This window comes from Podarcis tiliguerta, assembly GCF_965153285.1.
Source record: "Podarcis tiliguerta genome assembly, chromosome: 4".
In the NCBI taxonomy this organism is placed as follows: domain Eukaryota; kingdom Metazoa; phylum Chordata; class Lepidosauria; order Squamata; family Lacertidae; genus Podarcis; species Podarcis tiliguerta.
Window position 1 is genome coordinate 19,453,588 of NC_139537.1, and position 15,884 is coordinate 19,469,471.

At 44.3% G+C, this 15,884-nt stretch overlaps 1 protein-coding gene across 1 annotated transcript in view; it reads left to right on the forward strand.

Annotated features, from left to right (window-relative positions):
• DYNC2H1 (dynein cytoplasmic 2 heavy chain 1) overlaps positions 1-15,634 on the forward strand; it is a 154,872-nt gene extending 139,238 nt beyond the window's left edge. The window contains exons 89-90 of the mRNA XM_083435941.1: positions 8,864-8,980; positions 14,650-15,634. Of these exons, the coding sequence (XP_083292067.1) occupies positions 8,864-8,980; positions 14,650-14,808 (276 nt within the window). The 3' untranslated portion in view covers positions 14,809-15,634. The remainder of the gene's footprint in view (positions 1-8,863; positions 8,981-14,649) is intronic.
• Positions 15,635-15,884: the final 250 nt, after the last annotated feature.

Here is a 15,884-nt window from a genome sequence, read left to right on the forward strand (position 1 = left end):
CCAGTCCACATACAAGGACTCGTGGCACAAAATTTGCCTGGGGATCCAACAAGGACGCCCCCCCCCCCCCCAAAGCAATGAGGTTTTGCAGTGAGGTAAGTCAGGGGGATATAGCAATGGCCAATAAATGTCTATATTACCTTGCCTGCACAGGGAATTAGAACAACCTGGTACCTCAGGGTAAGAACTTAATTTGTTCTGGAGGTCCGTTCTTAACCTGAAACTGTTCTTAACCTGAGGTACCACTTTAGCTAATGGGGCCTCCCGCTGCTGCCGTGCCGCTGGAGCATGATTTCTGTTCTCATCCTGAAGCAAAATTCTTAACCCGAGGTACTATTTCTGGGTTAGCGGAGTCTGTAACTTGAAGCGTCTGTAACCCGAGGTACCACTGTATTACATTTAAATGTGCTTATTTACTCAAAATGGTTGACAGAGTAAAAAATAGTTCTTATGGATGGAAGCACAAATACTGAAAATAGAATAGAATGATTAGTGGTTAAAATTATGCAGACTTATCTGCCCAAAACAATTCCCAACAGAGATAGGAAAAGACATACCGTATAAGGGATTATGAAGTGGATGTTTAAACCCAACATAAGCAAAAAGATACTAAATAAACCAAGAGGAGGAAAAGTTCACATGCAAATAGCTGGTTTTCAGCTCTCCCAGGAGCTGTAGGTGCGTAAGACTCATGAAATATGAAAGGCAGAAAGAAGTGAGAGGGTTGGGACACAGTGGCTCCCTGTCTCATAAATGAATATTAAGAAGAATGAATACTAAGAAGCAGTTTCTTGAGATTTCACTGTTACCGCTGGAGCCTTGTTGTGGCTGGGTTTGGAGGTTTACTGCTGATTTAGGTGGGAAGGGTTTTCTTTTCAGAACAGAGTTAACTAACTCCCCCTGTATTCTGGGGGATAGCTCAGCCACTAAAGCATGAGACTCTGAATTGCAAGGTTGTGGGTTCGAGCCCCACATTGGGTGAAAGATCTCTGCATCGCAGGGGGTTGAATTGGAAGACCTTTGTGGTCCCTTCCAACTCTACAGTTCTATGTCTTCAGTTATCTCCACCACAACCTTCCATATTGTCGGCCTTGACTGGCCTTATCCAACGGGGATACAGAAGTGAGAGATAAAGGGAGTGATGCTAGCTAAAGCTCAGGTAGGGGAGAGAAGGCTTTTCCCCCAGTAGGTCATGGGGTCAAAGTATCTTGAAAAGGAGAGGCATGGAATCGCCTTCTAGATAGGTTCAAAAAATCTGTACAACTTAAGGGTGGAAGAGAGAGAATTGATTTATCAGCTGACATTTAACCTAAATTTGCAAGGTCATCTTAATTCATGTCTGGGATAAGCGCAGGTGACACCGAAGAACAAAAAGTGCAGTTAATGAGCTGCCATGAGTAATAATAATAATAATAATAATAATAATAATAATAATAATAATAATAATTTTTTATTATTTGTACCCCGCCCATCTGGCTGGGTTTCCCCAGCCACTCTGGGTGGCTTCCACAGAGACCAAAATTACACTAAAATGTCACATATTAAAAACTTCCCTGAACAGGGCTGCCTTAAGATGTCTTCTGAATGTCAGGTAGTTGTTTATCGCTTTGACATCTGATGGGAGGGCGTTCCACAGGGCGGGCACCACTACCGAGAAGGCCCTCTGCCTGGTTCCCTGTAGCTTTGCTTCTCGCAATGAGGGAACCGCCAGAAGGCCCTCGGCGCTGGACCTCAGCGTCCGGGCAGAACGATGGGGGTGGAGACGCTCCTTCAGGTATACTGGGCCGAGGCCGTTTAGGGCTTTAAAGGTCAACACCAACACTTTGAATTGTGCTCGGAAACGTACTGGGAGCCAATGTAGGTCTTTCAAGACCGGTGTTATGTGGTCTCGGCGGCCGCTCCCAGTCACCAGTCTAGCTGCTGCATTCTGGATTAGTTGTAGTTTCCGGGTCACCTTCAAAGGTAGCCCCATGTAGAGCGCATTGCAGTAGTCCAAGCGGGAGATAACTAGAGCATGCACCACTCTGGGATAAGCGCAGGTGACACTGAAGAACAAAAAGTGCAGTTAATGATCTGCCATGAGTAATAGCAATTACATTTCCCACCACAATCACAAAAGGTGACTTCAGCAGTCAAGATTATGCTTTAAGACTATGTACGCTACAGGGATTGACCTTGGATTTATAAGGAAATACAAACAAGGTTGCTTATTTTAATTAGAGCAGCATGTTTGCTGGAGATAGCTCATTATTCGTGCAGGATGATTAATAGCTGAATTTGAGGTGTTTACCTGCATTTGACATGACACAGAGTCCATAGGATTAATTAGGCATGCATTAAGGTGGTTCATTTGTCACAGGGAAAATCTCATGTTCAGCAATCACTCTGGGGAGCATCCTTGGAACAAACAACTGGGGATCTACTTGAATATGACACAGTAGGTTTGAGGGTCCTCTTATTAAATGTGCTCCCCTTCAGTGTGAAGCTAAATGATACACAGTTTGGGGGGCATGTGCCATTGAACTGAGCTCTGTAACAGTGGCAAGTGGCAACATTTTCTTATTATATACCTTGCTTTTGAGAATCATATTGAAATTGATTCAAAAAAATATGGAGCTGGGAATGCCAATGTCAAAAAAATATAATTTACTTTATTATTAATTTCAGCAAAAAATTAGCTTCCCTTAAATGTAGGAATAAGAAACTTCATTCAGAAATTGTATGTGCTGCTTCAGTAATTAATTGCTAAAATGAAGCTTTCAAAACGCATCACCCCTATAATTCTAGAGTGCCAGATTCGTTAGCACAATAGAAAAAATAAAGTGAGCAGCAGACCTTGTACAGCCCCCCCCCATACATTTAAGATTTCTTTTATTCATTCCCCTTGTGCATTATTTCTACACATAGTAGAGTGGCAAACTGTGATGGGATGAAGAGCTGCTTGTGTGTAAACTGCAAATCCCTCAGAGTTTGAACAGTTTCTCAAACCTCTGCCTGTGACTGAGCCCCTCCAGCATGGCTGCGTCAGTCGCTAGCAGAATCCGAAAGTGGTTGCTTTCGGAAACGTTTCCAACATAAAAGCTCCTTAACGGAAACACGTCTTCTGGACTCTCTGCGTGACAGTTTCCGGCGAGGAACGGGTGTCCCTATAGGAGGACCTGAGACATCCCCACTGTTTTCGCTGGAAACGTCTCTGAGCCATTCCTCCGCCTCTCCTTCCCTTGACATTCCTGTTCGCCCCCTACTGGTTCCCTCTTCAGGTGTTACGTCTCTCTCTACTTCAGAGAGCCTTGGCACCTCTTGTGCTGCCGATGGCAGTTCCCTGACATCCACCTCCCCTCCAGGGCCCCCTTCACCCCCTCCCGTCTCCTCCCCTTCGGGTTGGGAGGAGGCAAAACCCCGGAAAGAACCTTCCTCATCGTCTGAAGTTTCGAACACCTTTCTCCACTTGTTGCAGTTCCTAGTCTCTCGGTACTCCTCGTCGTCTGAGTCCGTTCCTTCTTCCAACTCCGACTCCGCGAATCCTTCCAGTTCCTCTTCCTCGTCTGTGGTGCCGAAATACTCCCTCCTAAACCTTGCTGCCGGCTGTGGTTTCCTCGGGAATCTTTGGTGGAACGTTTCTGTTAAAACCTCGTCATTGACCTCCTCTGCTGTCACCCAAGTGTTTTCCGACTCCGGTTCCCCTTCCCACGCCACTAAATACTCCACCTGATTGCCCTTCCACCTGGAATCGAGGATTTCCGCTACATGGTTACTGCTCTCCCTCTCTTCCAAGACTGGTCCCCTGTTGTACTCCCCTTCACCTCCCCCCTTGTACGGTGACAGTAACGACCTGTGGAACACTGGGTGCAATTTCATGTGGTTGGGTAACCGGAGTTTGAAAGCCACTGGGTTGACCTGCTGAATGACCTCAAAGGGTCCCAATCTCTTGGGTCTTAATTTCTTACAACCCCCTTTGAACGGCAACCCTTGGGTGGACAACCACACCTGATCCCCCACCCTTACTGTTTCACCTTCCCTCCTGTTCTTGTCTGCCTGCTTCTTATATTGTGCCTTGGCCCTTTCTAAGTTGAGCTGAAGCTGACGATGGATCGCTTCCATCTCTTCTACAAAATGTTCGGCCGCTGGGACGCTCCATCTCTCGCCTCCCTCCCCCGGGAATGCCCTGGGGTGACACCCGTAATTGGCCAAAAAGGGGCTCATCCCTGTGGACACATGCTCCGCATTGTTGTAGGCAAATTCTGCCAGCGCCAGCTTTTCGACCCAATCATTCTCTCTGTCATTGACATAACACCTCAGATATTGTTGGAGGATGCTGTTTGCTCTTTCCGCCTGCCCGTTGGTTTCAGGGTGCCGGGCCGTCGAGAAATTGACTTCCACGTGCAGCAAGCTCATGAGCTTCCTCCAGAACCTGGAAGTAAATTGTTTCCCGCGGTCTGAGATAACCCTCAAGGGGGCGCCATGCAGCCGGAAGATGTGTTCTACAAACAACTTCGCTGTTTCTTCCGCTGTGACTGCATGTGAACATGCTACAAAGTGGCACATCTTAGTCAACAGGTCCACTACTACCATGATGGCCGTTTTCCCTTTGGATTTGGGCAGATCCGTCATAAAATCTATTGATACCGCCTCCCAAGGCCGTTCTGGCGTGGGTAGTGGTTCTAATAACCCTGCCGGCGCCCTTCTTTCCCCCTTGGCCCGCTGGCATTGGTCACACCCTCTTACATACTCCTTTACATCTTCCCTCACCTTGGGCCACCAAAATTCCCTGGTGACCATCCACATGGTCTTGTGTTGTCCAAAATGTCCCGCCGTGGGACTATCATGCAACTGCTTGAGTACCCTCCCTCTCAATTCACCTTCTGGTATATACAGTGCCCCTTTGTAATACAATGCCCCATTTCTTTCTTCAAAACCCTCCGGGCTCTCACCCTCTCCCCTGAGACCTCTGAGCTTATTTTGGGCATATTCGTCATTTTCCGTTTCTTCTACCAGTTCTCGTCTCCCCACCAGCGCCGCCCCACACACCCAGCGGTCCTCAGGAATGACATGTCTTTCTTCGATTGCCCCCTCCCCCTCCAAGTACTCTGGTTTGCGTGAGAGAGCGTCCGCCCTGACGTTCTCTGGGCCTGGTACATAACAAATCTCGAAGTGGAATTTGGAAAATTCCTGTGCCCATCTCACTTGTCGTTGGTTGAGTACTCGAGCTGTTCTCCAATACTCCAAATTCTTGTGGTCGGTGCACACTTGCACCTTGTGTTGTGCCCCAATCAATAAATGTCTCCACCTCCGGAACGCTTCGTGAATGGCGAGTAGTTCCCTGTCATACACCGTGTAGTTCCGCTCGGACTTATTCAGCTTCCTCGAGAAAAAGGCACACGGTCTCCACTCCGACGTATTTCTTCCCGGCTGAAGAAGCACCGCCCCCACCGCTCTGTCTGACGCGTCTGTCTCCACTCTCATGGGCTTCTGTAGGTCCACATGCAGAAGTTGTTCTTCCGAAGCGAAAGCCCTTTTCAGTTCTTCAAAAGCTCTCTCCGCCTCCGCCGTCCAAACAAATTTCTTCTTGCTACTGAGGCAGTCGGTGATGGGCGCTGTCAAGTGTGCAAAATTCTTGATGAACTTCCGATAAAAGTTCCCAAACCCCAGGAACCTTTGCACATCCTTCTTGGTCTTCGGTGTCTTCCATTCCAGCACCGCCTGGACCTTGCCTGGATCCATGGCCAATCCTTTGTCTGACAAGCGGTACCCCAGGAATTCCACCTCTTTGGCATGAAACTGGCACTTCTCCAGTTTCACCCACAGCTGATTGGCTTGCAGCCGGCCCAACACTTCTCTCACGTCCCTCACATGCTGCTCTTCATCTTCCGAATACACCAACACGTCATCCAAAAAGGCCACACAATTCTTGTAGAGCAAAGGTCCCAAGACGTGGTTGATAAAACTTTGAAAACATGCGGAGCCGGCTTGGAGACCGAAGGGCATTACGAGGTATTCAAATGCTCCCAAAGGGGTGAACATGGTGGTCTTCCATTCATCCCCCTTCCTTATCCATATCAGATTGTACGCCCCCCGCAGGTCCAGTTTTGTAAAAATCTTCCCCTTCCTTACCCTGGTCAGAATGTCATCAATTCGGGGCATAGGAAAAGCCAGGGGTTCCGACACAGCATTTAGGGATCTGAAGTCCACTACAAGCCTCGGCTTATCTGTGTTTTTTTTGTCCACAAAAAACACTGGGCTGCCCCCCACCGCTCGGGACTCTCTGATGAAACCCCTCTTCAGGTTTTTGTCAATGAACTCCCTCAGCTCCTGCATCTCCCTGTCTGACATGGCGTACAGCTTGCCCACTGGTAGTTGAGCCCCAGGGAGTAGGTTGATTTGACAGTCAAAGGGTCTATGCGGCGGCAGTTTGTCCGCTTCCCTTTCGCTAAATACGTTGCTCAGATCTGCATATTGCGGAGGCACCTCCCCTTGCTTCATTACCTCCATCCCAGCTAGGGTGAGCTTGGCTCCCCCTGGATCCTTTCCCTGCTTGCAGTGTTCTAGGCAATGCGCTGACCCAAAGGAGACCACCCTCTGGTGCCAGCCCACTAGAGGATCGTGTAATGCCAGCCAGCTCATCCCCAAAATTATGGGAGCTCCTCCCAAGGTGGCCACATTAAACGCTATCCGCTCGGTGTGCCTTGCCACCCTCATTGTCATGGGGACTGTCTGTTGGTTCACTTCTCCTCCCAACAACTCTCTGCCGTCAATCGTGGTTACCTGCAGGGGTTTACTTAAGGGGAGGGTTTGTATCTGGTGCTCAGCTGCGAACTCCTTACTCATGAAATTACAGGAGCTGCCTGAATCCAGAAGGGCCTTGATCTGTAGAGGATGTCCGTTTGGCAGCTCTAGCAACACCTCTATCACTAGAGCAGGTCTGGGAGGTTCTGGTGCGGGCACTCTCACTGCTTTTGAGCCTGGCTGCTGTGCCCCGACGGCAGCCAGGCGTTGGCTTTTACTTGCTCCGTGCTTTCCTCCTCCTCTCCCCCAACAGCTCCTGCCATGCCTTGCCATTCCTTTCTCCGTGGACAGACTCTGGCAAAGTGTCCTGGCTGTTGGCAGAGATAACATTTCTTCCCGCCCTTTCCCTCCTTCTTCCGCCCTTCACCGATGTTTGAAACTGCGCGCGCACGCGCTGTTCCCACTTCCATCGGCTCTGCCGGTGGGAAAGGCTGCTCTGGAATGTCTGGAATGCGGAGCTCCCTCCAACGTTCTCCTTTCCCCTCCCGCTTCTCCAAAGCCCTCGCTTCCTGGCGCGCTCCTATGGCTAGCGCGGCTTTAGTCAGCTGGTCCATAGACTCCGCTCTGGGGGTCCGGGAAAGTTCATCTTTCAAGGACGAAGACAGACCTTCTTCGAAAAGCATCTGAATGGGCTCAGCAGACAAGTCCCACCCCAATCTATGAATCAGCATAGTGAACTCAGTCCAGTACTCACGGACAGTCCTGCTTCCCTGTCTGCAAGCCATTAACTGCCTTCGCACCCCTCCCTGCTCAATGTCGCTGGAAAACATCAGGTCCATGGCACGAAAGAACTTCCTTGTGTCCTTTAGGATCTCATTATTTGCTGCCATCAAGGGTCTAACCCAGTCCTTCGCCCCTGATTCGAGATGGCTAATTACAAAAGCCACTCGCGATTCCTCATCAGGGAAGTCATCAAATTGCAGATTGAGAGCGTATTGCATCTCTGTCCTAAAGGCATGATAGTTTCTGGGGTCCCCCCCAAATTTCTGCACCAATCCTGGCATCTTTCTGTTGAGTGGGGTGGCTTTCTCCTTCCCCCTTTCTGCATCCTGAGCCCTCCTCTCTTCCAGCCTCGCCGTCTGCAAGGCAAGCTGGATTTCCAACGTCCTGTACCTTTCCTCCAGGCTTGGACCTCCTCCAGCTGCCCCTCCAGTTCCGGCTGGTTCGCTCATGATGCCTCTCCCTGGCACAAGCTAGCTGTCGGTGACTTTCGGATTGCTGTGATGGGATGAAGAGCTGCTTGTGTGTAAACTGCAAATCCCTCAGAGTTTGAACAGTTTCTCAAACCTCTGCCTGTGACTGAGCCCCTCCAGCATGGCTGCGTCAGTCGCTAGCAGAATCCGAAAGTGGTTGCTTTCGGAAACGTTTCCAACATAAAAGCTCCTTAACGGAAACACGTCTTCTGGACTCTCTGCGTGACAGTTTCCGGCGAGGAACGGGTGTCCCTATAGGAGGGCCTGAGACATCCCCACTGTTTTCGCTGGAAACGTCTCTGAGCCATTCCTCCGCCTCTCCTTCCCTTGACATTCCTGTTCGCCCCCTACTGGTTCCCTCTTCAGGTGTTACGTCTCTCTCTACTTCAGAGAGCCTTGGCACCTCTTGTGCTGCCGATGGCAGTTCCCTGACACAAACATTTCAATGACTTGCAGAAAACATGCAGTAACTAAATTCGTTCTTTGAAAGTGAATGTCAAACCTCTCGATGGAAAGCCATGCCTATTTGAGCATTTGTTTTCTCCTCTTTATGTGACATTGTTAATGTTTATTTGGCTCTTGCTTCTCTATTTCCATTACTCTAGTGCCCTGACACTTGCCACTGACACAAGTACTGACATAGACTGATATTTTTTCTCTAGCGATAATAAAGAATTTGTATCCAAAACATAGGAAGTGCCCTTTATTCTAGAACATATTTTGTAATCACACTTCCTACTCTGTTCTGTGCTATTTCCAGCTGATTTTTGTTATTTACATGAACCATTCAGAAAACTGCTTTAGCCTATGCTAAGATATAACACGATCACTACTCACATTTTCAATCCCTAACACACATTTGAATATTTTATGTGTTTCCATGACAGATCAGTGGCCTTCAACTGGAAGGATGTAGTTTTGATGGAAATCGACTTTCAGAAAACCAGCATGATTCTCCCAGTGTGTCGTCTGTGCTCCCTTGTTACATGGCCTGGATTCCACAGGTAATTCATTATTAAGGGTCCTAAACTTTAAGTTCTGTAATTGGTTTCCTTTGCTGTAATAGGTTTTCAGTATGACGTCTGACCTGCTTTAAAAAAAAGAGGTCAGATTCCTTGCAGTTTAATAAGCTCCATTCTTCATATCTTCAAAAGTGGATTTTCTTTTTATCTAAAGCTATACTTCTCGGGAAGAGGAAATAGGTTTTCATAGAACACATGGTGCTCATTCGCCCTTTGTTGTTGCAGTGTGGACCTGTAAATAGAGAGTTCTATTCCTGGTATAGGTTAATATAATTTTCATGTCCTCAAATATTAGCTGGGAACATTTAACCAGACTAACCACAAAAGCCATATTGCATAACCAGAGCCAGTTTTCATGACTATTTTTTTAACTCACTGATGTTACCTTAAATTAGTTCTTTTCATTGGCTATTCACCTATTGAGCTAGTCTCAAGGCTTCATATGTGCCCGGATCACGTTCAACTTACTTTGATTCAGTAAAATTTCCCAATTATTTTTTATGATCTATTTGTAGCTTTATACAAACTTTTGTTTGAACAAGTTCATGCAAAGAATCTGCAAAGTTGATTCCAACACGCAAATAATTATTGATTGAAGATAGGGCTGCCATACATCCGGAATTTCCCAGACTTAGCCGGAATATAGCAGTCAGAATCAGTGTCCGGGCAACCCATGTCAGAAGTGTAGATTTTGGCAACTTTTCTTAAAAATGGCTCAACAGCTTTGGCAAATAATAATAATAAAAAGCTCAACAACGTTCCCCCAAAAAGGTTGAAATATGGCAATCCTAGGAAGAGTCCCTCAGAAGAGAATGAATGACTAATTTTCCTATCATGTAATAAGCCAGATATATTAAGGCTTTTCTAAACCATGATGGTCACAGTTGCATTAGTTTTACATAGTGAAACAATTCAGTCATACAGGTATCTCACTATGTACCGATGCAGAAACAATTGTGCGGAGGAGAGCAGGCTGAAACCAAACAATAGGTGTCAGCCTTTGGAATAAGCAAGGAGCAACTGGAAGTATACACAGCGGTCTGTCAAGGTGCAGGTCATACTTGGCCAGTGTTTTTATCCTGTGGGGATGCAGGGGTACACATACCCCTAAACATTTTGTGAGTCTAAGTTTGGCCTCATTGAGGGGCAGGATTTCAATATGAGTAGAAAAATGAGAGTACCCCTAAACTTTTTTTTAGAAAAAAAAAGGCACTGTACTTGGCTAATCAATAGTTGTTGAATATCACAGAGCTCTTAGATAAATATAGTATAGCACTCCAGACTTTTTCATATGACTGGTTGATAAATCCTATGGGAAGAAAACTGCCCTGAAGAATAACTTTTGTTCATTGTCTGCCATTTATCACACTCTCCCAATTAACCTCAGATGAATAATTATTGCCAGATTGTCTGCAGTTTGTTTCCCCATAAAACTGAAATCTGAACCAAATTAGGTGTGATATGCAGTCATATGACTCTTTCCCTCTAGTGTTTTCTTAATTAAAAACAGCATTGAATATTGCAGTAAGGAACAGGGAGGGTGTATTTTACTCTTTCCCCTCTGGCTGTTCATTTGCTCAAGACCTCACTTTTGCTTTTTCACCCCAACCTGTTTGCTCATTCTCAGGGGAAAAGGACCTTGTATATTTTCTGCAGGGGGGAAGCATGTTTGGGGTGCTTTTGAGTTGACAAAGTGCTAGAAAGAAATAGACTGTTCAGCCCTTCCATACACTTACCTCCTTCTGCTCTCAAAACTGCTATCCCTTTTTGTTTAAGTTGAGGCAAAGGAGACACATAGCTGCATTTATTTGACCCTCAGATTTTTGGGGTGCTGTGTGTATATCCTGTGTTTATAGAATGAATATAACACTTTGATAAGAATCTTTATATGATTATTTTTTTTAATGAAGTCATGATTTTCAGGTATCTTATTTTCCATTAACAATGTTGGCGCACGTGTAGAAGCAATTCAAGAGTGGTTCAAAGGCAGTTTTGAGTCATGTGTAGAAACTTCCTATGATCCCATAAGACTTCGCCTAGTGCAATTCTGAGAGATCAGCTGGGGAAACCTCAGCAAGGGCAGATCAAAAGAACATTTGATACAAAGACATGGACAATGGCATTCACTACTGGATCTCAGTAAAGTGTATTGTTGCTAGAGATGTGCTTCATATGAACTCTGGGTCAAACTGGAGTGTCTCAGAGCCTTTGGGGGCTTTCCCACAGCAGAATCTGTGCAAGGTCCCTCATGACAAAGCAGAGTCTCCAAAAAGGTTTGTTTCAAATTGGTAGCAATAATCTGCTATTTTATTTTATTTTATTGAGAAGCAAAAGCTTTCAGTGAACTAGGTTGAGCTTTTCTTCCCATCTCCACACTTTCAATTTCTTTTTTAAAAAATCCATTCTTTTTTTTTCTTTTCTTTTTTTTGGTCTGAGTACTTTTGTGCATTTTTATTAAATGCAGTGCTATTCTCCACACACACACACACACACACACACAGACAGACACAGCTTAGTTGTATGTAGGGTTGGTGCATTAATGTTCCTTTTCAGTCTATTCTTAATATCCTTTTCTCATTGGAATTGGTGCAAAGTTTTATCACGGTGCAGTATTATCCCTCTTCCCTTCAGTTTAATGCTGGAATTATTTGTGTTTCTATTTCATTCCATTTTTACCTTGCTGTACTTTTATTTTTGGTAGAGTTTCATTCCTCTACCCCCTCTAGATTTGAGACTTTGTATATGAGTCTTTTTTTTTTTTAATTAAGCTGAGTTATTTCATTTTATTTTTAGCTCCGCCTGCTTCTTTCATATACTCAAGTGAGCCCCTAGTTGTATGTGTGCCTCTCTCTGACTCTGCCAAAGTGAATTGCTTAATCTTAGTCTACCATAATTTATTATCACTCTCTCTCATACACACCTACAGTATCTGTCCTATATTATTTGTAATGATCGAATCATAGAATTGTAGAGTTGGAAGGGACCACAAGGGTCATCTAGTTCCAATCCCTTGCAATGCAGGAATCTCGAGTAAAAGCATCCATGACAGATAGCCATCCAACCTCTACTTACAAACTTCCAAAGAAGGAGAGTCCTCAACCTCCTGAGAGAGACTGTCAAACAGTTGTTACTGTCCGAAAGTTCTTCCTGGTGTTTAGTCAAATCTCCTGCAACTTGAAGCCATTGTTTTGGGTATCACCCTCTGGAGCAGGAGAAAACAAGCTTGCTCCATCTTCCATTGACAGCCCTTTATAAATAATAATAATAATAATAATAATAATAATAATAATAATAATAATAATTTTATTTATATCCCGCCCTCCCCAGCTGAAGCCGGGCTCAGGGCAGCTAACAACAATAAAATAGTGCAACATTCTAAAAACATTTCATTATAAAAATAAATTAAAATCAAATTGATGGCAACCATAAGCTTAAGTTCTGTAAAGATTGCCAAAGGAGGGAGTCAGGCTGCGCCCTAACCAAAGGCCTGGTGGAACAGCTCTGTCTTGCAGGCCCTGCGGAAAGATGTCAGGTCCCACAGGGCCCTAGTCTCTTGTGACAGAGTGTTCCACCGGATCGGGGCCACAGCCAAAAAAGCCCTGGCTCTGGTTGAGGCCAGCCTAACCTCTCTGTGGCCTGGGGCCTTCAGGATGTTTTTATTTGAAGACCGTAAGTTCCTCTGTGGGGCATACCAGGAGAGGCGGTCCCATAGGTACGAGGGTCCTAGGCCGTATAGGGCTTTAAAGGTTAAAACCAGCACCTTAAACCTGATCCTGTACTCCACCGGGAGCCAGTGCAGCTGGTATAGCACCAGGTGAATGTGATCTCGCAGCGAGGACCCCGTATTTGAAGATACCTCCTCTTTTCCAGGCTCAACATACCCTTAACTGTTCCATATACCCTTAACCATCAACTCCCTTAACTGTGGCTCATAAGGAAACTGTAATGCTTCCTTTGGAGGAGAACGACTACAGCTCACACTGGACAACCATGCCTGCAAATTTCTCCAAATTCTGCTGGGGGGAAAAGAAAGCTATACACATTTCCATTAAAAATCAAATTTAAAGGCACCCAGTGGAATGTTTCTGGCTGGCTTAATCTACTGTAGACGGGCTACCACACCTGCACAGTTTATCCACTTCTGTCCACAAAGGGTAGGAAGTTAGGAATCCTGATGCTGATGCACACTCCTAATTGCTACTAATTTGCCAGGAGCAAAGTGAGAAGTTTTGAATGTGCCCTTAAATAACATTTTAAGCAGAACGTTCTATAAACAGTATACAAGGGTTGTTTGGTATTACATATACGTAAAGAAAAACAAATCCCAAATATTATTTAAATGCATAGAATTAGATTTTAAAAAACCTTGAACATTAAGAATTGTACTCCATACAACTTTCCAATTAAAGTAATCATCTTTATTTAATGCAGATTTGGAAGCCTCAAATAATTTGTTCTACATGCTAATTTCCTTAAACATGGGTTTTCACTATGAAAGTATAAACTGGTAATTTTATTGCAGAAAAAATATATGTTGCTTTGTCCTTGAAGAAAAGGAAACACAGATTTCTGGGACATATTAGAAAACAGAGGGTGGATAAAATGATTGGGGCACAGTTCACACCTATCAAATCTGTTTCTTTTGCTGTAGTCCTGCTTGTAAGCGCTGTTGAATTCAGCAAGGCTTGCTTTTATAGAATTGTGTTATTAATTTTAAAAAGATAGTGTTGTTATTTTTCATTGTTAGGAAGAAGCATAACTGGGAAAGAAGCAGGCTGCTCCCATAATCTCACACTGTTACTTACACCCTTCTCTGTTTATTTACTTTAACATCCGTTTCCTAAAACACCAATTGTAGTAGCCTCAGAAAATAATTCTCTGTGATTAAGCTAGACCTGTCTGTCAAAACTGCTTGTGGGGAACCTTTGGCCCTCCAGACGTTAAAGAACTACAACTCCCATAAGACATAGCAAGTGTGGCCAATGGCCAGGGATGATGGGACTTGTAGTTCAGCAAAATCTGAGGAGGCCAAAGGTTCCTCACACCTGGTCAAAATAAAACATCTCTCTTGCACACACATCCACCTCTTCCCTTCTCAGACTCTGGCTGTTTCACCAGTCTGGTTGATCATATCTCGCAGAAAATAAAATAGAATAAAAATGATGTATGCTTAACTTTTTGGAAAACCCAAGCCACAGAGTGGCTCAGAAGCTTTTGAGGCCCTTGATCCACCTAAAGACACCATATTAATCAGTAATCTGAAACCATGACCTGAATCACCCCAATTCACTGCATTATTCAGGTTGCACATCCTTAAATCAAAGACTTGTGCACACATGAGGACCCTATTGCTAACTGTGGAGACTAATTTCACAGGTGTCAGCCTCATTGAGTTCCTGGCATTCTTACCTAATTTCGCAACCCTGTATGAAATGAGTCCTGGTAATTGGTAGTGACCTTGAATGCATTTGGCTAGCAAGGCTTTCCAGCAGTTGACATATCCATTCCTACTCTGCTCTCTCTTACTCAAGTTCTCTTCTGATATCTAAACATAAATGAATTCGTCACACTTAGCCTTTACATCCCTGAGCGTCATGAGATTAATTCATCTAACGCCTTCACATTCAAATGGATTGTTTTTTTCTTGACAGAATGCTTATGGGTCCTATTCTCCCGATGAATGCATCTCTTTGCCAGTTTACACCAGTGCTGAGAGGGATTGCGTGGTGACAAACATTGATGTTCCATGTGGAGGCAGCCAAGATCAGTGGATCCAGTGTGGAGCTGCTTTATTTTTGAAAAATCAGTAAGAAGAAGGAAGACTATAAATGTTCTTGCTGCTAGCCACCAGATAGAGCTCTGTTATCTAAGAACTGTCTCTGTTTGCAAAGTTAATTTAAAACCAGAATGTGAAAAATCCAAAGATTATATAAATAGCTGTACATAAGAAATTCTCACATTGCATTCCAATGGGTGGACAGCATAATTTAAGACTTGGTCATTTTTAGATTTTATTTTTTAAAATACTTCTTTTTTAGTCAATGGACACATCACTCATTGCAGCACAATCCACCAGGAAGTTCTCCTGCAAAAGCTGAATTCAAATAAGCAGAATCTGAACATGAAAACCTAGTAGTGTCATTGCGCAACCTCCATGTATTTCAGTGGATTGTGCCCATTATGCATAATCCATTAAATTCATGTGCTGTGCAACCTCCATTCATTTTGTGCATCCTGGCATTAAAACAAATCAAGCTTGTGCATCACTAGTACTTTGCACAGTCTTTCCGTTAGTTAACTTTACTAACTCTTTACTCATGTGGTTTACTAAACATCATCCACACAACTACATATTCTCAAGGTTGTAATACTATCTATTTCAAGCTGTGTGTTACACAGATTTTAGCAGATTTAGTCTTTGAAATTCCTGTGATCTCTTTATTTTTCCATCTTCTATGAGCTGTCACTTTTTTAAAGAGTATATTTGTTTCTGCACATGTAAAAGATAAAAACCTTAGAATTGTCTAGGTACAAATTTTAAAAACAGGTCATGCTGATATATTTACTGAAAATATATATATGTGAATTATATTTATTATAAATCTCTCATTAAATAACATTTGTAGCTTTTCAGTTGCTATTTTGTTTGAGTGTGGTTTGTGATTAACCAGATTCTTCCGTGTGCTGTGTATTAATTGTTTTATCTGACTCCTGCAGCAGAAAGACTTATGTCTGGACTGGACTGAATTCCAGTCAGGATCTGAATACATATACAACACAAATCCACAAATTAAAGAGAATGTTAATAAGCTCCAGATTAAAATGATAGATCTATATTCTTCTTACATCACATGCCTCACTTTGGGGGAGAGGGTGGGGGAGATGA